General features: G+C 40.8%; 1 protein-coding gene across 2 annotated transcripts in view; it reads left to right on the forward strand.

The window, feature by feature from the left end:
- The window catches only part of LOC150078535 (uncharacterized), a 135,292-nt gene that overhangs the window by 102,783 nt on the left and 8,195 nt on the right, over positions 1–24,314 (forward strand). The window contains exon 5 of one of the 2 annotated variants that reach the window (XM_090384647.1): positions 3,724–3,838. The exons of the other annotated variant lie outside the window; for it this stretch is intronic. Coding sequence (XP_090240773.1) covers positions 3,724–3,735 — 12 coding nt within the window. The 3' untranslated portion in view covers positions 3,736–3,838. Of the gene's footprint in view, positions 1–3,723; positions 3,839–24,314 lie in introns of those variants that run through there. 2 annotated transcript variants of the gene reach the window in all.

The following is a 24,314-nucleotide window of genomic DNA, read 5'->3' on the forward strand; positions in this document are numbered from 1 at the left end:
AGTTATAATTTGTGCGCAGGCACTGTTTGCAGTACAGAGTGGCATTATCTTAGTGGTGGTGATATCTGGATTTCTGACTATTATTGCAGTCCAAGGGTTCTCTGTTGTGCAATAAACTGTCTTGTACGTTGCAGGATACACTGCAACCGCTCCGGACATAGGGTTCTTGAAGTAAGACCACATCTATTTGATTTTCCTATATTTTTACTGTTAGCTGGTCCGCTATCCCCCCTCCCATAGCTCTCTGTGCATTTTGTTGGACAGTTCTTTTTTCTTTGTAGTTATTGGTTAAAGGGGCTCTATCGATAGTTGATTCTCATTTGGTACAGGCTTTTAGGTATACTGGCCAGTTTCCATCCCTGATTGAGTGCTGGTGGGGTGCCTTGGCCGCCTTACAGTTGGCACAGGTTGGTGGTTGATCTTTTGCTGGGCCGTCTCTGTATCCATGCCCTTTTTGGGCACAGTGGCCACATGTCGACTCTCGCTGGTTGCATGTGTGCGAAGTGTTGCCAAAGCGAAGACATTTATAGCATTTGGGGACAGGAATATGTTCTTTAAATCTGTGGCTTCCCCAGCCAATGAAAATATGGCTCTGCGTTCCTAGGATTTGCCATTCTCTAGTAGGGAGATGGATTACCCAGTTTATGTAAGAGTGAGTTTTTGATTTAGTCTTGTATTTTGGAGTGACGTCATCTTCATCTGCGTTTTCATGCAGGTGCAGGCTGAGGTTTTTACTGTAAATTTATTCTGCAAGTTCTTTGGGGGTGACGCCCTGATCTACGTCAAACACTACGACTGAAGGCCCTTTTTTTCTTGGGAACTTCTGCCCTTAGCCCAAACTTGGCCATATTGGCATTGTTAAGGATAGGTTGTGCCTCCTCCCTTGTGTCTGTTTTATCACCACGCCTGGGTGCCTAGTCTTCCGGATACTCCTAATCTTGACAGTCTTCATTTGCTCCTTTACATTAGCTGTCAGGGTCTCTTTGACGGCTTCACTTGTGTCAAGCTGCGCATCCTCTATCGGTTTAATCAAAACGATGTGCGATTCTGGCTTTCGCGTTGTCCTCTTGGTCGGGGAAATGTCAGATTTATTAGGTGCAACAGGCGCACCATTCCTCAACGCCTTTGCAAAGTTTGGGGGGGGGGCGTTGTTGCATTTTATTTCTCCCTTCCTGCGAAAGAACTTCCAGTTTGGATTGTAGTCGTTCATGTTCAATATGGAGAATTAGGATTACCGTCTCCATTTTTCTGAAGATGGTGAGAATGTCAGTGCGGATAGCAGCAGTGACTCTGTTGGATTTCTTGCCCAAATATTCAAGTGTCCCTCTAATAGCAAAGACTTGGTCCAAAAGGGTTCCTGATAGTGGGGGACTCTGAGTAAGGAGAGGCTCGGGTATTATTATCCTCGTGGTTGGATTCACTTGTCGATTCGTTTTCTCCAGTGTCTGGATTTTCCTTTGCTGGTTGCGAGTCTGTTGCAGATTTTCTTATATACCTCTTCTTTAGTTTTAATTTCAAAGATTTGGTTTTCTCTTCATTTGTAGCTGGCGCTTCATTTCTTGAGCGGATAGGCTTGTCAGACTGCTGCCGGTCAATAACCTCGATATCTGCGTCACTCATAGTTGAAGGTTTGGGGATTTTTGGGGTGGGGCAGTCTAATGCAAGTTGGTAGAGTATGAGGGAGGACAATAGCGTTTAAGTCGGGCAAGCGCGCCGCAATGAAATGGGGTAAAAACAGGTGGTCGCGGGCGGGAAACTATTGCCGAAGGCAGTGTAGTGCGACCAAGGCTTAATCTACAAGCAGTAAAAGCAGCATGACCGTTGCAATTAGCTTTACATATGTTAATTCGTTTCCCAGCAGTGACCTTCAGCCGGTCAGATAATGGCAGCAGTTCGATTCGGCTTTAGTAAGATCGTTCATATATAAATTAAAGTTACTTATCTGCTATAAGTCCGGTACCTCCATAACCCGTATGGTTGAAAAGCTTTTGGCGTCCACTATACGATGATATTCATCAGAGCAAGTAACAAACTAAATTTAATCACTAAATTTAAATCACGTTGGGGAGCACAATTTACTATCAACTCGTACTACCGGCCACCCAGCGGACTGCTCAAGAACCGGTCAGTGGGATCTGGAAGATGCGATACGGCAGATATGAAGTTTTCTGAGCAGTGTGAACAGGCGGTCAGAAAGGCTCATAGTGAGAAAAGCCCATAGTCCTATCGATGATTTATCACACGATGTCTTTTGTTGATAGGGTGATCATAATTCCACTGTATAAAGCAAATGTAAGACCGCGTTTGGAACATGTTGTCCAACTATGGAGACCTTACCTGAAAAAAACGACATTGAGCTTCTTGAAAGGGTCCAAAGACGGGAAACTCGTATGGTGAGAGCGGCAAAAGGGTGATCGTTCGAGAAAAGACTCCGATTATGTGGGTTACAGAACTTAGCAACCAGGCCTCAGAGGGTTCCTGATTGAGGTTTATAGGGCTCTGCGAGGGGTTACCAAAATGAATGAAGGCGGAATTTTCACTGTAATAAATAATTCTAGAACTAGGGGCCATAAATTCAAATTACAGGAGGAGAAGTTTAGCCAGCGAGTCGTTGATTACGCTTCAACTATTTGCTTCTGCAGGTAAAGAAAAAAAAAAAAAAAAAAAAGGTAAAGTGCACCCACTGCAGGATGGAAGCCTCCTCAACAAAAATTCATGCTGAGGAAAATGGACCATAATCTGGCACGCTTGTCCAGTGTGGGTTGGCAGATCGACCGTATTGAACAGTCAGGAGCTTGAACCCCGGTCTACTCAAAGAGTGTGTGCTACTGCATTCAAGCTCCTGACCACTCGGCTACGGAAGCCGCAGGTAGTTGAGGCCGAAAGTTTGAAGAAAGTCAAAGGTCAACTGGATAGTGACCTACATGAGAAGGGAAGTCCATAATGTTGTTTCTTATTTATTTATTTATTTATTTTTTTATTTTTATTTTTTTTGTGGCTGGTTCTTCAAAAGCCTGTGACTTCCCTGCGCTATTTGGCTAGTACCAATACAAATACTAAAGACCTAAGATGCCCTGAATTGATCCCAGAAGTTAAATATAAAGAAACTCGGCCCATCTGTATAAAAGCTTATTCAATCCACTTATCACTGTTAGTAGACTAGCATTTTCTCTAGTGACAATCACTGTTTTCTGAACACGGCAATTTGAAAAAAAAAAAAAAAAGGTTACTGTTGAAGTTCGGTCGAGAAGAATCCTGAAGACGTCACTAAAGTTTGTTGTCGACAACTTTAGTCCTTTTTTTTTCCCCAATTATTAAATTATTGTGCTCGTTACACAGTTTGACCATATATCCTAATTTTCATTATTCGGTAATTTTCAACCGCCACCGAAGTCATCAACTTCATCGTTTTTCAGTTCTGATATACTTAGATCTTCCTGTGGATCCAAAAATGCTATTTGCAAGGCCCATTATGGTTTGATTTTTGAGTACAGGTAGCAACGCTTTAAGTAGTACCAATATAAAACGGATAGTATATTATATTATTCGTTATGAATAATATTATATATTAATCATAACGAATGGTTATGAATAATGTATATTATACTTGAATATCAACTATCGAAGAAAAGGAAACATTCCTAGGCATCGACTGGGAAGCACCTTCCACCCAAATTGGTAGATGCATGCACCAGCATGATGACACCTTGTTTCCTCTTTTAGGTAACGTCTTAATATGCGTATTGTCATCTTTCATCAGAAGACAAACCATGTACAAAAGAAATTCCTTTCACTGCAGTCGCCAGAGCATCAACAGATGTAGAACAGATCTTCGGAAGAAAAGATTTAAATCCAAACAGCAAAGTCCATTACCTGATGACTCCTTAGTCATCCCCGAATTTAAAGAAATAGGTTACTGATTCCCATCCACGGTGCAGTATGATAGTGAGGTCCCACGCCATAAAATGGCAGCTTCCGGTTATTCATTTCTCAACATATCGGTTGATGAACATCAAAAAGGAACTGGACTAGATGAGATGGTAAGTATTCAGTAAACAATAACCAGTTATTTATTTTGAATTAAATGATTAATTATGCCTGTATCGCGAAAGAGTTGTCCAGTATTAGATCAGTGATATAACAATATCACTGATCTAATACCGGGAATTGGAGTTAGTGGATCTCAGGCCGAGGAAACAGAGTTCTACTCTGCGAACTGTTCTAGTTGTGGAATACAAATTAAGAGAAGCTAAAATCACGGACGTAATTATATTACAATATTAACTGAGGTAATGAGTTTCTAATTGAGCATAACAGACAGGCATGCCACAATTGCAATCACGATTCCAATTTGTGTGATCATTAGAAGAGATGCAACAAAGCCGTCGAAGGAATAAGAAGGGGGAAGAAGCAATATTAAAAAGAGCTAACGTGATACGGATTTATTTTTATATGTGAATGCGGCGCCTCTGTAGCCAGGTGGGCAGGAGCAGCAGTGCGTAGCACATGCTTCTTGATTAGCTCGTGGTTCGAGCCCGTGACCACCAAATACGGTGGATGAGGAAAGGTCAGGGAATGACCACCGCACATCCCCGGAGCTATATGGCCTTAGTTGCTAATGCTCCTAAAAAAAAAAAAAAAAAAAAATAACAAAAAATAGGTGAATTAATTGATTGCAATGAAAGGTCCATAGAAAACCCAGCAGAAATAGAAGATAAATTGAACAGATATTTCTGAACGATATTTACAGTCAAAAGAAAGGCTGAATTTTAGGGGAATGTTAAGAAATTATATGGCTGTAAAATAAGTGATTTAGTGATCTCGGCCAAACGCTTATTAGAAAAGCTGTTGAACCTAAGGGTAACAAGGCTCCAGGCGAAAATGGTTATATATTGAGCTATACTTAAAAAGACTGTAGATGAGTGCATCAACTGTTGGGAATGGCAGCGACAGTATCATTAGACTCAGAGAAGATCACCTTAAATTGGAGAAGCGAATATCTCCCCAGTACAAAAAAGATGAACAAAGAGAAGTTGGTTAACTATAGGACAGCGAGTTTGACTACTGCGGTAGTGAAGAAGATGGAGTTAGTGATTAAGGATGCGATTCAGGACCATCTCAACAAGAATGATATCTTAAATATTTCGCAGTATATTTAAGGGGAATCACTTCTGATCAAACTAGTAAATTACTACGATGTAGTCATTAAACAGTTGGATGCAGGTAACAGTTTTAATATACTTCAATATCAACTATCTTTTCTTTGGTAAAGCTTTCGAAACAGTCACTTGTCGAAGGCTGCTACATAAACTGGATTGAATCCGAAATTACTGGTAGAATCCTACTTTGAATGACAAGGTGGCTAAAAATAGGAGAGAGATGGTTGTTGTAAATGTCAGTTCAGTCTTCAGAGTGGTCAAGAATAACAAGTAGGATCCTTCAGGGCTCAGTGCGAGATTTCCTCCTATTTCTGATTTTCATTATTAATGTTGACCAGGATAACCAAGGGAAGCTGTGAGCTTGCTTGCAACTCCAAGGCAATAATGCTTCAAAAAGACTTGCATCGCTTGCACATGCGGTCCGAAAATGGAAACTATAGTTTACTGTTTTTAAATGCGAGGTTATGTATTTGGGAAACAGAAATCCTGAAGTCATATAAAGAGGGGGAGACTTAAAAGTGATCCAAGGGAAAAAAAGATCTGGGTATTGCGATTCAATCTGACATAATTTTCTGTGTAAACAGGTGGCTAGGAAGGTTACCTATCCGTCATTTAATGGACCTTTACTGGTAGGGAGAAGGATGTCATCGTTCCTCCATACAAGGCGATAGTTAGATTGCATCTGCAATATTATTATTCTTTGAAATACATTGAACTTCTGGAGAGGGTTCAAAATAACGGCGAAATCGATGCACATACGAAGAACTGCCTATAGGGTGTGGACTGAAAAGTTTGTCAATTAAACATCTAAGGGGATATCTGGTTGAGGTGTATAAAGTGCTGGAGTAAAATGAATGAGGAAGGTCTGTTCTTGTTCGTAGGTGAGGCACGGACAAGGGGTGATCGTATTTAAAATTAGAGAATAAGCGAAAATTGTATCTAATGAAATTCACTTATGGGCAGTGGTTTGTCGAACACTGAATAGTTTCCTTCTAACGTGGAAGAAGCAGCGAATGTGGCTGAGTCGAGTTCAAAGCAGAACTGGATGGTTACCTTGTGGGAATGGGAATAGTATACATTCTGTTTTATTTTTTATTGTTATTTTTGTTAGAGAAAAGCCCGCTTTCTTGCATCATTAGTCCATACTAATACTGATTAATATTTTGGATTAACTATATTAATTATAATTAATTCAAAAAGTAGTTATCTCAACACACTCATAACTAAATTATAAATTACTAATTACAGACTATAAATTGCTATTTAAATTATTATTCATAAAATTATATTTTTATAGAAAAGCGATAGTAATAATTAAACAAAATAATCACGATTGCCATACGTTAACAGTAAATTAAAAATTTAGTTATTGTAAATATTTAACTTCATTTGGGGGCTGTACCGGAACCATATTTCCCATACTGTAAAAAGTCCCGTCAAAGTGGTTGAGAATAGAATCAAAGGTCAGTTGAACCTTTCCAAATATTTCCGAGGGCATCAGCAATCCGTCCTCGCAGAAATTTTTGTGTACAGCTATCCATTTTAAACATTTTCACTACGTTTTCAACATTGAAACTTCAGCAGCATAGATCAATTTTTGATGAGAGAGAGGTGGGGGATATTGAAAATTCAGCGTCCAAATGAGGATGCAGAAAAAAGCCAAACAACTTGCGCACTAAATTCTTATACGAAACGTCAACGCACGTCTTTGCCGTAGCGCTAACGCAGTGGTTATAATCGCTGCTCGATTCAAATCCCATTTCCACGACGCATCTTTTCCGACTTTGTTTTCATTTTCTACGGCCGACGTAATGGTCAAAAACGAGGATTGCATTGTGTTTTCCCTCCCAGAAGAGTACATACATTTATCATCCGGCGGCAAAATTGAAAACCATTTATACAAACGCAGTACGCTGAATATCACGATCGTAGTTTCCTTAGGGCAATTCAAAACAAATGATTTCGATCACATGACCAGGATTCCGGCGTTAAACAATCTACAAAGAGAGTGGAATTGCCCCGCCGTATAGTTTGGGGAAATGAGTGGACGTTGCACTTGCACGGACACCAATGCTAGGAGAATAGTAAATAAATTCGACGAATTTGAAGCGCTGGTCAAGATATCAAAGGTGGATATCGTTGGCATATCAGAGACGTGGTGCCACACGGAAATAAGGAATGCAGAGTTTGAAAGTAGGGAGTACAATGAGAAAAAAAAGGACAAAATCAAATTATTTTATTAAAGAGTCACCTAGAATTTCTTTTATATACCCACTGATGTAATGTTTCAGTAAATTGCGTAGATTCTCTGGTCGATTTGCCTGTTTTGTTTGACGAATAAAAAACAGGTTTTTTTTGGGGGGGGGGACAACCTTGCTATTTACGCCTGAGACCGACTAACTCAGCCATGCAGTGAGAAAAGCCAATTAAATTTCCTCGTGTCATCGACGGGATTGAAACCTGGTCTTGTCCACCCGGTGTGGGGAGGAAGGGGGGTGATACCACTGTCCTACCCGCATAGATTGTACAGAAAGGACATTTCATTCCATTTATTTATACGCACAATTTTATATATGTACATTCATTTATATACAAAACTGACAGAGAAGATTTATACAATTTTGTATATATTTACATTCTCATTATCAGGAGTGTGAAAAAATTTATACGGCGCCCCGTTAATTAAAAACATCAGAAAATAATATTCTAAAATTCAACGAATTTTCCCTTTGGCCTGTGTGCATTGCAGATGTGGACGGCGCGCCCCTGCTCATTATACATATACTGTATATGATGCCACATTACATGTGACCTCCTGGTGCATTGTGTCCGTGTGTCCTGGTATCGAGGGTGGAACTTAGGCAAAAGTCCATCTCCACCTAGTTCATCTGCGATGGCATAGGACATCTACGAAACTGGCCTGAAAAAGTGTTGTGTGTGGCGTTAGTGTCAGACCACTTCGTCATCTGGGTGCAGCCAATACAAGGGCAGCTTCTGCCTGGTGCTCGTCTCTAGGCACGAGGACGGAAATGATAGATGGATAGGAAGGGAGGAGAGGTTATGCTGACAGTTAGGAAACTCATAAAATCTAAGGACGTGCATCCAGTTGACATGAGTATCCAGTGCAATATTAAGTCAGTTTCGTGTGACATAAGCACTGGGAAAGCAAATATGGGAGTTGGAGTGAAATAGTGGGCCGGTAAATCACAATGTCTTATAATGGGGATTTTAACTTTCCAAATATTGATTGGAACTTGTGGTTTAGTCAACCACACACTAGCGAGAGTTTTGTCGATTTATTGGATGATTGTTTCTACAGCAACATGTTCGAGGGGCAACCAGAGGGAGTAATACTCTTGATCTAATTATCAGCACTGATTGTTCGTGCATCAAGAATTTGCAGATAAAGGAACCACTAGGTGGCAGTGATCACAGTGTGCTGATGTGGGATTTACTTAAAGATAAAATCACCACGAAGGGTAAAGGGAAGGGCTTTTGCTTTCGTAAAGGTGACTACGGGGGTCTCAGACAGCATTTAAATTCTATACAGTGAGTTCGACTGATAATGTTACCTTCAGGGACTTAATCTTGGAGGCCACTAGGCTTTTCATACCAGCTAAGAAATACTGTTCAAGGTTTAGGCCTAAATCGATGTTGGATGAATTAATGAGACTCGCGGCAGAGAAGAAAATGTGTGGGATAAATTAACAGGTGACACAGAAGCCTATGGCAGATATGAGTTATAACTCTTAACACCAGTTATGAGTATGCACCATCACTAGTGTTTAATCAAGTCACCAGGGAAGTTGGGCAAGTGAAGGCGGATTATGAGAAATTGTTGGCAAAGGATGCAAAGAAAAACAGCAAAAACTTCTTTAATTATATAAACTCTAGAAGGAAGAAGATGAATCAGATTGGACCACTTATATTGGATCATGATCAGGTTGCTAATAAACTGAACGAGTATTTTGCATATACATTTACACATGAGGACTTCTGTACAGAAGTGGAGGCCAGAAGTTTGTCATGCTCTAGTAAGAGTGATGAGTTCTGCACCATCAACCTAACATTAGTTGGAAGGGGGGGGGGGGCTTGATACACTGAGTACGCCCAAAAAGAGAATTTGAGTTCTGCGAAAATTAAGTAAGCCTATATTAAGCGCCGCAAATATAGGAGAAAGTTTAATCTCCAATTAAAAGCATTAAAATACGCAGAATTTGAAAAGGAGGTTCATTTCCACGAAGAGAGGATAAAGTTACTTTAGGCGTGCCTGTTTTCATTTGTGTCAGCCAATCTCGGGTCGCAGCCAGGTCCTAAATGAACAACCAATCTGAAAACATGTGAGAGATGCCTTCAGGTGCCGTGGCAACTGCCCTTGTGGGTAGCACATTTGGTAGAATAGCCATCCTCCCCACACGGGTGGAAAAGACCCGAGTTCGAGTCTCGTCGCTGACGAGAGGTATTTCGTGGGTTTCTTTTCACGTGGCTGAGTTAGTCGATCTCAGGCGACGGTTGCATGGGTTTTTTTTCGTTGTTTTTCTTACTGGAAAAAAAAAAAAAAACTCTGTAAACCCGGGTTTTTTGTCCAGTAAGGAAAAAATCGACCTCAGAACACGCTCAATTTACACACAATACATACGGGGCACCCCCCCCCCCCTCCCCCATGCTTCTCCTTCAACTCATGCACGGTACTAAGTACTATAGGTTTTGATACTTTTCATGTTTGGGGTTTTCATTAAAAAAAAAATATATGGCCTTATTTGCTGATGCTCTTTTAAACCTCTATTACAAAAACAATACAACCCTTTTCACAAGTAGTGACGACGTAGTCGATCAATAACAGATTATTTCAATAATCGCAACAATCGATTATAGGATAGTTCCATCTATACAAATTTTCTCTCTCTCTCTCGTTTTTTGAAGTGAAACTTCTTTAGGCGCGCTCCAAGCAGTTTTCAGATGGGAGTAACTTGCGTTCGTGGGTTGACGAAAAATGCGACCGTTGCCGTAAGTAAATGTACTGCGAACAGCTGACTGTCGTACTAACTAATTGTCCCACTTCTCGCTCGATCACCGAAGTTAAGCGCTGTTAGTAATTGGGAGGGTGACCACCTGAGAATACGCGCCGTGGTTGCCTTCTTTTCTCTTTTTTTCCCTTTTGTAAACTGTGGAAAATATTCTTCTGATTTTCACGCATCATTTAATTTTGTTCGTTGGTAAGATAATAAATCCGTGCTTTTTAACTTTACTTTTACATGTAGATAATATTCCTCTACATCATGGAAGTTGATACTGCAAATGAAAACGATGAACAGGCCTCGAAGCCCAGTCGTAAACGGAAAGCGAAAAAGCCAAAACTGACTGTCAGAAGTACTCCATCAAATCGTTCAACGCGTAATACACAGCCGGAGGAGCAACAGGATTTTAAGAAACACCGAAGCATCCACGCGCAGTTTAATCGTACATTCCTGGATAATGATTTCGGTTTAGTCTGTTCCGTGCGTGACCGGCTTTGGTTCAGTGACGATGTTCGAAACAGTTAATGTTATTCGTATCCCAAAGAGAAGCGCAATCCACTCACTAGAGAATTATCGTCCCATCTGCCTTCCGAACTCGCTGGAAAAAATTCTGGACACTGTCATTCACAACCGATTAATGGAATATTTTCATCACTAAGGCTTTTAACGGTGTCCCGCACAATCAACTTACTAAAAATGTAAGCCGCTATGGAATACTTGACCCCTTATTATCCTGGTTGATGAGCTATATTTCATATCGAAAACAGGGTGATCATCGGACAGGAAGTCTGAAGGGAATTTTTTCCATCGAGAGGAGTACCACAGGGATCATCTCTTGGGCCTCTTTTATTCACCATCTTTATCAACGATCTACAATTTGTTGAGAGAGGTGGTATTAAGATCCTAATGTTTGCCGATGATGTGAAACTATATTCACGTATCAGCAGTCAGGATGATGTATTTAACCTTCAGGCTGCTCTCAACTCTTTTGCTGATTGGGTTGCTTTGAACGGTTTGGAGATTAATCCTAAGAAATGCAGCTCTATTTCTTTTGCAGCTTCCAGGAAAACTAAGGCTTTAGTTATTCAATATTACATCAAGGAGATGCAGATTTCAAGAGCTGACGAAGTTAAAGATCTGGAAGTTACTTTACCGCAGCATGTGGGTTTGATAAACATGTTAGAAATATATTAAACCAAGCGAAAAAATAAATTGGCTTCATTAAACGGCAGACACACAGTTTCAAGATCATCTGTTCTCTGTGCTCCTATTCAAAACTACTACTCCCTATACTATAGTTTGTTTCTTCTATATGGAACCACACTGTGCATACTTGATACAGCGAATAGAATCGCTCCAGATGAAATTTATCCACTATCTTCCAGACGTAACCCCATGTTTTACCACAGAATCTTCTACCGGAATCTCTGTTCCTACTTCAAGCTTCAATCTCTGGAAACTCGGCGAACTGTTCTTGATTTACAACTGTTGTACCATATCTTCGCTGGTTCAACCTACCTGCCGGATCTTCTGTGCTATATTGACCTTCACGCTCCAGCGGTGGCTACAAAACAGAAGACTGCATTCCACATCGGTATCTCTAGATTAGAGATATCAAGGAACTCCTTTTTCAAAAGAACATTGGCACTCATGAACAAGTTTGACTTGGAAATGGCTGTGAACAAGAAACAGTTTCACAGAACTATTTGGAGTCAGTTGGCTGATTGACGGACGAGTTCTGGGCTAAAAATGTCCTCATTAATTCGTGTGTGTGTGTGTGTGTGTGTGTGTGTGTGTGTGTGTGTGTGTGTGTGTGTGTGTGTGAGAGAGAGAGAGAGATGTCTCTTGCAGCAACCTGCTCTCTTCGATTTTTCATGGCGCTGGACTTGACGTCATGAATATCTTTATTTCCGTGAATTGGACTTTTCCCGTTTGAATGAACTTTCATTGAATGAAGTGTATTATTCTACTATTTATTTTTATGTTTTGTCCAATCTTTGTTCTGTTATCTTTTTTTCTACTCTGTTATACACTTTAACTGGGCGCATGCCTGTTCTGTATATTATATGTTAAAAATAAAAAAAATAAATGTGAAGATCGTAGGAGCTCGAGATCACGCGTTCCCTCAAACAGCATTTCCAAATGAGAATGTAAGACAAATGTTGGCCTGTAACAGCAGTGGTAGCTCTCTCAAGAACAAAGTGATTCCGGCTCTATCGAAGTCAGATGGTTTTAAATATCATCCGATGACACAGCACTTCCGTGCTATATTTGGTAACGGAACGTCTCATATCTCCGAGGCTCCAAAATTCATGCAGATTCGTCGCCTGCGGCATTCATACGGGATCCTCGGTCAGGTGATAAATGTTCGCATAAAGAAGTTTCAATTAACTTCTGCTATGCCTGCTCGGCACGCAATTTTTTTTTTTAATTCTTCTTCAATTTTGTTTATTTGGTTTTTAGGAGCATTAGCAACTAAGGCCATATTGCTCCGGGATATGCAGTGGTCATTCCCTGACCTTTCCGTATTTGGTGGTGACGGGCTCGAACCCCGGTCTAATCAAGAAGCGTGTGCTATGCACTGCTGCTCCTTCCCACCTGGCTACGGAGGCGCCTATATTGAAAGGCAAATTGCTGCCAACCATTAGAGACCATTTCAACCTGCCAAGTAACTGCAGATTTCAGGACGACTCTTCACTTTGCCATCGGCCGAAAAGTGTGAGTAGACACTTATGTAGTTACTTTAGCTTCATTTCTGCATTGGAGGTTTGACAGTAATGTGTTTTACATTTGTTACAGGTGAAAAAATGGTTGGAAGAACGGTCCATTACAACTCTTAGCTGGCCAGGAAATAGCTCGGACCTGAATCCTATAGAGAACGTTTGGCATCGTGTGGAATCTGCAGTTACCAGAAAGAAACCAAAGACCCTTCGTGAACTTCAGAAGGCCATAATTCGTGTTTGGAACCAGAGGTATCAGTTGATTATCTTCAGAAATTGATCTTGTCGATGCCTCGATGGTGTGCTGCTGTTATGAGACCAGAAGCGGTTCAAATAAATATTAGTTATCACCTGGTGAATTCTTAATTTTGTTTTCCATTTAGAATAATAAACTGAAGCAAATTGAGGGCTTTTGATAACATTTCAGCCATAACTAATTGTCGTGTTTACCAAAACTCAGTTTGGAATATTTTGAGAGCACCTGTCAAATATTACTTAGCTTTGCCTTAACTATTAATAAATATCTTTTGTTTATATTTCTGTTTGTAATGCTCGTCATTAATGTAACATACCGTCGCGAAAAAGGATTAGAAATGTGAAATTCCTGTTGGATGCACTTTCTTTGAACACCAGTGTATATGTATATATAGAGAGATACGCCCATCTCTCTGTTTTCAGATAAATCACTGAAATCATGTATCCTTCTTTTCGCCTGTTGAACTTCATGTCATTGTGTATCGCAATCCCAAGTGTTCCTCATCTACCAATCCTTTAGTTCCTCTTTCCTTAATCCATAAAGTACTCCTGATTTCAATTCCCTCAAGACCTTGAATTTTGTAGCTTTTTAAGCTTTAGTTGACATTTTTCAGACCATACTTGCGATCGATCGAAATCCTTTTGAAGCAGATTTATCGCTAACCACCCTCCCAATCTTTAAATTATCAGCAAACTTTGAATTTTCGCCGTTCCCTTATCAATATTATTTGGGAGGAAAGGAGACAAAAGAGATCCGAGTACTGTCCCCTCTTGCTATTCCAATCCATTCTGAAAAATACCCATTTATGATTTCCCTCTGTCTCTTTTCCTTCAACCAACCCCTAATCCACTAAAGGACCTTCCCTTATCTCGGCCTATTCTGATTAATTCAATAGCCTCACGTGAGCAACTGTATCAAAGCCTTAATAAAATCTAGTTATATAAGAGTTGTTTCTTACAAAAATTGCTTTATGTTCTAATGGTAATTTACTAGATTACTCAGGCAAGATCTTCCTTCCATAAACCCATGTTGAATCCAATTACGATCTTGTCTATAATTGCATATATCATCACTCGTCTGTAATTTCCCACAATTTATTTGGCTTCTCCTTCCGTGATAGAATGATGAGGCAGAAGTGCCAGTTCTGTAGTCCAAGAAAATCATCCCTGTATCTACTGATGATTTCATTAACATGACGTAGCAGAGTGGTCATGGGTGCGAGTGCAGTAGAACACGCTCTTTGAGTGGACCGGGGTTCAAGCCCGTGACTGCTAAATGCGATTAACAATTTGTACTGATTTGATTTATTGTAAACTCCACTGACCTGGTGGTCGTGCCGGAGTATAAACGAGAACATTACTATTGGCCGAATTCACTATTTCATTATAACACGCTCTCCACCCGTGGGGTTTAACAATGTCAGCTTCAATAGCTTTCAGATAGGCGCTTCTACGATGTCATTACGTAACTTATTTTACGACGGTTTGTCTCGGCTTAACTATTCTCTCCACCCCCCCCCCCACTTGCCACTGATTTGTTTTCAACATAGAGACAACTTCAGTGGCAATCCAGTAATGTGGTTTCAATACCAAATACCACATACCCAAGTACCTGTTCAACTCGACTGGATTGCCGATCATTCTACCACTTTCACCTTGCTTGAGTCCTAATGAATTTTATTTTGTGCTGCTTTGCATTTAATATGAATAGAACTCCTGTTCTTAGCTCTTTTCGTCAACGATTTTTGATAGTAAGCTTTGCAAGTCTTATCCTATGAGTGGTTTTATGATATTCTGCACTCACTGGCCAAAAAATTAGAAACTTTTATTTTGTATGTTATAGGGCTACCTTTTTCCGGAATCGGGCATGAATTCCACAAGGTGTCTGAGGGAGTCTCCAAGGTGTCTTGCAGGGAGTCTTCCGACCTGACAGCAGCGCTGTCAGGTCGGAAGAGACCTGCAAAGCCGAACACCCATTCCAACATATCCAAGACATCTGGAGAATTGGGCGGCTTGGACAGATGTTGGAAATCTTGGGAATGTTCCTCAAACCATTCAGATACAGTTTTTCATCTGGATAATCCCGTTCGTTGTCTTGAAAAAAACCCATGGCAATCTGGGTAAAACTGAGGCACTGCAGGCTGAAGTTGGTCCGATACGACAGAAAGAAGATATTCACTGGAGGTAACACTACTTTCAACGTTATGGGCGAATGCAGTCCATACCAGCAGAACATACCCCATACCATGATACCACCACAGACGCTTTAGTGATGGACGCGAGATAGTCAATGCGTGGATTCATGAGGTTCACGCCTCACTTGCACCGTACCATTATTGCAAAAAGTGTAAACGGAGACTTGTCAGACCACACGATTTTCTTCCACAGTTTAGTCTCGGCGTCGGCAGCATTACTCTATAGTCGAATCTTTCGATTTTTTACAGAAATAGCACCCGACTACCAAATCCTGGATTCTTTAAGTCTCATCACATAGTTCGGTTGGAAATGGGTCTGTTTGCCCAAATTGAAATTTTCAATCATTTGCACTTTCTGTTCTGACGCACAATTCGCATTTTTTTCTCATGGGCACACGACTATTTCCAAGCCTCATTTCCAACCAAACTGTGCAGCAGAAGTTGAAGAATCTGAGATTCTTCTAGTGTCGGCTACGATGCCACGTTCAAAGTCGCTTTAAATCTTTCGCCTTGCCATCAGTCTCACCGAATTGCGCACGTACAGCATCCCTACATCGAAATAACACATGAGAGCACTAATACACGTTTGGGTCGGTTGTACATTGGTTTGGCTAAGTAAGGCGTTTTATTGACTCCACGTCAAGTGGGAAGTCTGTTGAACCCCCTGAACAGAGACAATACCCCTGCGTACCTGCCCTGTCGAATAGTTTGAGCGCGTGATGCTATTACTGAAGGAGCGGTCCATTTTATAAAAAGGGTGGGTGTCCCTAATGAAGTGGCTATTCAGTGTGTTGTAACGTTAATTTCACGAGTAAAAGCTCGATTTGAGGAAGGGTATTGGAGGCCTCCGTAGCCGAGTGGGCAGGAGCGGGAGTGCACACGCTCTTTGAGTAGACCGGGGTTCAAGCCCCTGACTGCTGAATACGGTCGATTTGTCAACCCGCACTGGACCAGCGTGGCAGATTATGGTCCATTTCCCTCAGCATGAATTGTTGAGGAGGCTTCCATCCTGCAGTGGGTTGATAATGGCTGCACTTTACTTTTTTTTTTTTTTATTGGAGGAAGGGTATGGTCTTCCTCTTAATCGGATTGTCCGTTAAGCTCGAAAGAACTGCTACACGTGTATTTGCCAAAGTTGTTTGAATGTTATGAGAAGCGCTGTACTACGAATGTGTAGGGAAGACATTTAAATATTAAATGCTATTATTGCGTGAAGCAAACTAGACATTATTCTGTGTCTCGCATGGTCGTTGAAACTCTATCCAAAGCTTATTTACAGTCTGAAGAGCTTTCGAGTACTCTCTCTAGAGGTTCATATCACACTCTACTAATATTTGACACGCTCCGCAAGCTAATAAAGGTGATGATGAGGTAGATCCTGGCACTGTTTCACCGAAATGCGAACCTTGTACAGGGCACAAATACATCAATTTGGTTTCTTCGTGACAGTAGAAACTGTAAAAGTTTCTCGAATAGTCATAAAGGAGAAGAGTATTTATTTATTTCGTCAGTGTATACATAATTTGCCACATTTAATGTGTCTAGCCAAGGAAAAGAATTACAGCTCTTACAAAATGCATTGAAGTTATTTACAGTAAACAAATTGCGCTATTTACATTGAAATGATTCCACCAGTCGTAATGAGACATTTACAAAACTTGATTAAACGCTTCATTTATAAAAATTTAAACTATCTTGAAGAAAAAAAAAAAACTTAAACGATGGATTTCACACAAGTGGCAGTTGATCAGAACCCGAATTGGCAAGTAGTTGCAGAACAGCGATAACGAAGGAGTCTGTTTCGAGGTTGTCTGGGCGATGTCCTGGTGTGAAGAAGTCTTTGCGTTTGCAGTCCAATCCAGCTTCAGTTCATTGGCAAGGAAAGTTGCACGGAGAAAAAAGCTGTTCTGACGTTTCAAGTTGAGACTTGGGAATGTGAAAAGCAAGCTGTTGTCGTGTGCCAGCAGTTGGATGTATGGATGGGAAGATGTCGAAGGAGGTCTGGGACCAGAATCCATCCTGTGAAAATCTGATATGGTAGTGTGAGATCTAGAAAAGTTAATACTATATTTCTAATACAGTTATCGAATTTACAAAAGAACCCCGAGATCTATGACTTCTGAAACAACTGCAATACGTAGCCGAGTGGTCAGGGGCGGAGTGCAGTAACACGCGCTCCTCGAATGGACTGGGGTTCAAGCCCGTGACTGCTAAATACGATTTGTATCGATGATTTTTTGTAAACTCCGCTCACTTGGTGGTCGTGCCGCAGTAGAAACAAGAACATTTTATATTTGTAGAAGAAGCGACATTTCTTCTTGGGGTCATCAAATGAAAGTTAGTGATGACCGTGAACCCATTGTAAGCTGCCCAGTGCACAACGGAATTTATGCTTGCTGAAGTCGATTGGCATCTGATATTGTTCGCTGCCCCGAAGGTTTTGAAGTCGTCCGCGTATATCAAGATCTGAACTTCGTTGTTGTCAACGCCAATAGTGCCTTTCACAACGGTGAACTCAGTTTGTTTGTAAAGATGTTGAAGCGGAGAGAAAGACGGTTGGTGATAATAGACCTTCCACTAATAAATCCATGCTGTATGTCTGTGATGAGTGGATAGAAATTGCTGAAAGATGACAATGAACGACAGTGTCGAAAATCTTTTCCAGAGAGTTCAAGAGACTAGTGGGGCGGTAGATCAATGTTCTTGGGAATGATGTTGGCTTTTTGAAATGGGTATGTGTCTGACTGTATGGAGACATTAAAAATATGGAACATAACCCTGGAAAGATGAGACATGCATTTTCTCCAGAAGATAAGTAGAATCTGATCAGGTCCAGCAGATCATTAGCGAGTTGGGAAAGTGAGAAGACTATATCCTGAAAATTAATTTCATACCGTTAATGACATCAACCTTGATAATGGGGAAACTGCAGATCCCAGAAGTGTAACATTTTACGTTGTTCGTCTGCATCGAAAAGGAGTCAGTAAATGGCGCTGCCTTTTCAGAAGGGGTGAAAAAAAAAAAAATGATCTTCCATGTCGAGAAGCGGACTATCGCCAAACCTCGCTCTTGAGTTTCTTTTCACCATATTTCAAAAGGATCATATTTCAACTCACCATTGTATTAGTCTATCTTGCTGTGATTTGAGAAAGTTAGAACACTGGCAGTCATCAAGTATTCGGAACTGAGCTCTGAGAGGCGAGTGTGATAGTAGGACCTCCCTTGTGGATGTGAAAATTTTTCTGCACATAGCCTCTTCGCAGACAGGCTCTTTGTTATCAGATGAAACCAAATGGGGAACTTATTGTCCCAGGAATATAGGGGATGAAAACCAGGAGAGCCTCATTGATAACTTTGATGAAAACATCAGTAACCCAGTAACGTCATAGGCGAGTAAAAGGCGATTCCAGTGAAGATTTCTAAAGATGCAAGCGAGAAGAGCCCAACTGCCTTTATAATTTTTTGAAAGAGGACCAGGGTATATCTGCCAGGGGTAAAATTTATGATGTTGTAGGGCTGATGTTATCTTTTAAGGGCACAAAAGGTGGTATTGTTGTACACGTTGGCACTAACGATATTTAGAGTTGATCTGCAGATTTACTTAACAAGTACAATTCAATGTTGAAAACAAGTCTCGAGTTATGGTTAAATTTGAAAATGTCTGCAATTCTGCCCAGACACGATAGGCCGGAGTATATTGGTGAGAGTGTTATCACCCAATTCGACCCTAGAGAGATTGTGCAAGGTCAAAGGATAGAATTTTTTTCGGTGTGGTCTGTGCTTGTTAATAGGACAGATTGCTTCTATATGGACGAGATACACTTAAATAGAAAGAGTGCAAGAATATTTGCGGACGTTATCGAGGCAATGTCAGGTGGGTTGGAAAGCTGTTAGCTTGGGGGGGCACAGACTAAAATATTAACCGTAGGCAGAGGTGAAAGTGATTCTTGCACTGCTTCTATTGTAATACAGAGCAAGTTGCTGGGGATTTCAAGAACTGCTGGGAGTCATCATGGAACAAGTAAAATACATGAGATGTGCTAGGGTAACTAAGAGTAAGAACAGGTGCATCTATACTTAAATAATACACCAATGCTAGAAGTATAGTAAATAAATTTGATGTGCTGGTCAAGACAACAAAGGCGGATATTATTGGGATATCGGAGACGTGCTGTCACACAAATATAAGCACTGCAGAATTGGAATTTGGGGAGTACAAGACAGGAAGGGAGGAGGGGTTATGCTGTTAGTTAAAAAACACATAAAATCTAAGAAGTGCATCCAATTGACAAAGATGGATAGTGCAATGCTGAGTCAGTTTAGTATGAAATAAGCACTGGGAAAAGAAAAATGAGAGTAGGTGTGTGTTATAGGCCTGATGAGTGTAATGAGGTATTGTGCAAAGAAATAGTGGGCCAGTAAATCAGAGAGTCTTATAATGGGGGATTTTAACTTTCCAGATATTGACTGGAACTTGTGGGTTGGTCACTCGCACACTAGCAAGGCTTTTGTAAATTTATTGGATGATTGTTTTCTACACCAGCATGTTCGGGAGGCAACAAGAGGAAGTAACACTCGTGATCTGATTACCAGCAGTGATTATTCATACATTAAGAATTTACAGATAAAGGAACCACTACGTAACAGTGATCAGTGTACTGACGGGGATTTACTTAAAGATATAATTACCATCAGGGGTAAAGGAAAGGGTTTTTGCTTCTGTAAAGGTGACTACAGGGGTCTCAAACAGTTTTTAAATTCTGTACAGTGGGACCAACTGATGATGTTACCAACAGTAAATTCTAAGCAGGAAGATTCAAGGAATTAATCTTTGAACTTACTATGGTTTTCACACCAACTAAGAAATACTGTTCAAGGTTTAGGCCTAAATGGATGTCAGAGGAATTAATGATGACAGAGAAGAAACATGCATGGGATGCATATACGCTGGTGTACAAAGAAAGTGCATCACCTAGGAATTCCTGCACATTTCTAACCCTTTTTCGCCATGGTATGTTACATTAATGACTAGCATCACAAACAGAAATATAAACAAAAGATATTTATTAATAGTTAAGGCAAAGTAATATTTGACAGGTGCTCTCAAAATATTCCAAACTGAGCATTTGCAACCTTTATACAACAGTTTTGGTAAACACGACAATTAGTTATGGCTGAAATGTTATCAGAAGCCCTCGATTTGCTTCAGTTTATCATTTTAAATAGAAAACAAAATGAAGAGTTCACCAAGTGATAACTAATATTTAGTTGAACCGCCTCTGGCCCCGATGACAGCAGCACACTGTCGAGGCATTGGCAAGATCAATTTCTGAAGATAATCAGCTGATAGGTCATAGTTCCAAACACAAATTATGGCTTTCTGAAGTTCAAGAAGGGTCTTTGGTTTCTTTCTGGCTACTGCAGATTCCCCACGATGCCAACAGTTCTCTATAGGATTCAGGTCCGAGCTGTTTCCTGGCCAGCTAAGAGGTGTAACGGACCGTTCTTCCAAACATTTTTTTCACCTGTAACAAATGTAAACACATTACTGTCGAACCTCTAATGCAGAAATGAAGCTAAAGTAACTACAGAAGTGCCTACTTGCACTTTTCGCTCGATGATAAGGAGCAGAGTCATCCTGAAAGATGCAGTTACTTGATAGGATGAAATGGTCTCTAATGGCTGGCAGAAATTTGCTTTCAAATATAGCCAGGCATTTACGGAACCTTTTATAAACTACGGGTGACCTACTCCGCAATACAAAAGGAACCCCCATATCATTTGGATGGTAGGGAATTTCGCTGTACACATCATACAGTCTGGATGGTATTCTTCACCACGTCTACGACGAATCGTTTGTCTCCCTTCAGAGCCATGCAGGTTGAATTTCTTCTCATTGAAGTAAATCGCTGCCTTCTACTGCTCGGCGGTCCATTTGACACGCCCCTTACACCAAATTAATCGGGCCTTTTTCATTTTTTTTTGTGTGAGGAGGGGCTTCTTCGGACGACGGGCTAAAAGTCCATTTTTGAAGAGGCGTCTTCTGACTGTTATTGCACTTGTTACCACTCCTATGTTCTTCCCATTCTCTTTTACCCGATACCTACCTGGTAACGGGTAGGCCCACCTTTTTCCCGGATAAACGCAGTCACACCGTTGAGGCATTGAGTCCACTAGATTACGAAAGCGTTCCACAGGTATTTCCGTCCATTCTTGTTGCACCGCTGGCCATAATTCCGTCGCATTCCTGGGTGAAAGATCCAAAGCTCGAACGGACCTTCCACAGCATCCCAAAGATGCTCCACAGGGTTGATGTACGCTGAACGGGGAGGCCATTCCATGGTGCTCAAATATGTGCGATACTCTTCGAACCATGTTCTAGTCGCCATTGCTCTGTGGGGAGGCTCGTTGTCCTGCTGAAAGGGTCCATTCTCCTGTGGGTGCACGATGACAATGATGGGATGCAGATGGTCTGCAAGGATGAGCCGTTCGGAGATGTCTAGACGTACCAGAGGTCCGTCTCAGTGCCAGTTGAACATGCCCCAGACCATTACCGACAGTCCACCTGCTTGAATAGTTCCTTATTGACATGACGTGTGCATAGCTTCGTGTGGCGTCCGCCAGATACGCACCCTCCCGTTCGCTCGAAATAATTGTAAAAGAGGCTTATAGGACCGGGATACACGTCTCCAATCATCCAAGGTCCAGTGCCGATGTTCTTTTGTCCAGCTGAAGCATAGAGTCCTGTGTCGTGGTGTTAGCAATGGGACTCTAGTGGGTCGGCGGTTCCCATAACCTATTGCGGCTGATGGTCTTTGTAGAGACTTTTCTGGCACTTACCTCGTTGAAGTCGGCGGTGATTTCTGCCACTGTCGCTCCAATTGGCTAAAAAAATGCGAGAGAGAAGTTGACGGCCACGTTCATGTACCACCTTTCTCCTCCCACAGCGCTGTCCACGATGAGATGTCATTCTGGTAATGGCGTATTCCCGATACACTCTTGATACTGTGGAACGGGGATAGTGCAATTTCTCTGCCACCTCCGCGATACAGTGACCAATGCGTCGGGGACCCACTATCATCCCTCTTTCAAAGTCGGTTAACTCATGACGTTTAGCTGTACTGACATCGAATTACCGTCTATGCGAATGCAGTGTACCTATGTATCTGCCAAGCGGTACGTCCCCTAGCGAGAGAGGTGACAGCATCACCCTGCACAGGAACCAGGTATCCCATGAAATCTGTCATTTTAGTGTACTCAAGGCGTGGCCTGACCATTGACTTATACAAATTGATTATCTCCTCCTTTTCCCTACTACCAAAATTCCTGTATATCATTGACAAGTACCCCATGACCTGCTCTGGCAGCCTACCTGCACTGCTCAGAGCAGTGCAGACAGATTTTAACCGATGGGAAATACTATCATATGGGCATTTATCTCACTGGGTACCGTGACAAAAAAACTAAGTACCCGGCTTTTTTTGTCCTTTACTGTATTTCTAAATTCGTTAAACTGAGGTCAGTTAGAAAGTTTCTCCTAAATTCTAATAACTAAACGTTTCTGATTAACAGATAATCGAAATTAGTGAACACGCGTTAGCGCTAGTACTCCATTAAATTGATGTGTTACTCTATAATTATCATTAATTTCGGGAGAGTAATTTAGCATTTAAATATTTTTGTACCGTTAACAAAAAAAAAAAAAAAAAAACTCGTACTGATATATTTATTTATTTCAAATTTCTTTACAGATTCGTTCAATTATGGGTGCATCTCTTGCCGATGGTGCTTCAACATTTCGAAAATTTATGTGCATTGTAAATATTTATAGATGTATAAATAAAATCATTGTTATTCCTACGCTGTGTTTTTGTCTTTGACAATTAATATTCAAATGCACAAAATAATGACTTTTCAGTATTAACACGGGAAACTGTTTTAAAAATAAAGTACAAACAGCTGGAACTATAAGTGACCCTATTTCTGAATTTCCTAGAAATTAAAAATTACTTTGCAAGCAAGAAGGAAAGAATTTTTTTTATCTGAAACAGAAGAAATTATAGACCACACACGAATATAAACAAATAAAATATAATTTAAGCAATTAGTGAAAAATACAGTATAATAAAAAAGGAAACAGTCATACAATGCCGTGATAAAACTGATAACTGAAAGCAATTCTCTCGTTATCCAGTTCCATGCGAGTTGGGAAATAGTCCTCGGAGCAACCAAAATGCAAATAAAATGACGCGTGAAAGCAATTAATTGACTGGCCAGGAGCAGGCATTTGGAACAGCAGCTTGCTGACAGAGTAGCGAAACATTTGCTATTTATAAGCTGAAAACCAAGGCTGGGGTTTCTAGTAGTAATAATAAACTACCTGTAAATTGTAATTGAATTCGGTAAATTTTCTTTGCCCTACACTAAAAGTGACAAAACAGATATTTGCAGAGGATAATCGCACATCGGAACAGCGCTCCTGACGGACTGAAAACGTCTTCGAACCCAGAAATACGGCAAGGTCAAGATGGCCATTTTCGTTAGTGGAGTTCACGCATGCTTCAGAAGAGGAGCACAAATACCAACAGCTTTCTTCTGGAAATTAGTCGTCTCTGACTTCTTCGTTTGAAGCAGGTATTATGGGCAAGATGCTAATTCATGCCTTTTTCATAACTACAAGAACAAAACTTGCGGAATATTTATCCAAGAAGTCCCATAACTTCTGCTAGGATCCTGTATACATTAGATTAAATAAAAGAATGAGCTGAAACATCAAACTAAACTAACGATCGATACTATAAATATTAAAATACAGTAATTAGCGATATACTTGCAAATGCAGTGCTAAAAATAAGGAGAATGCATTGCTGTGTAGCAAAATGATCCACGTTTGTTCTTCAATTAGAGTGGATCGACGTATTATACCAACTATGGAGGCAGTGCCAGTTGTCCGTTTTTGCGGCTGAA

This window comes from Mastigoproctus giganteus, chromosome 11 (genome assembly GCF_048544385.1).
Source record: "Mastigoproctus giganteus isolate SK-2022 chromosome 11, ASM4854438v1, whole genome shotgun sequence".
In the NCBI taxonomy this organism is placed as follows: domain Eukaryota; kingdom Metazoa; phylum Arthropoda; class Arachnida; order Uropygi; family Thelyphonidae; genus Mastigoproctus; species Mastigoproctus giganteus.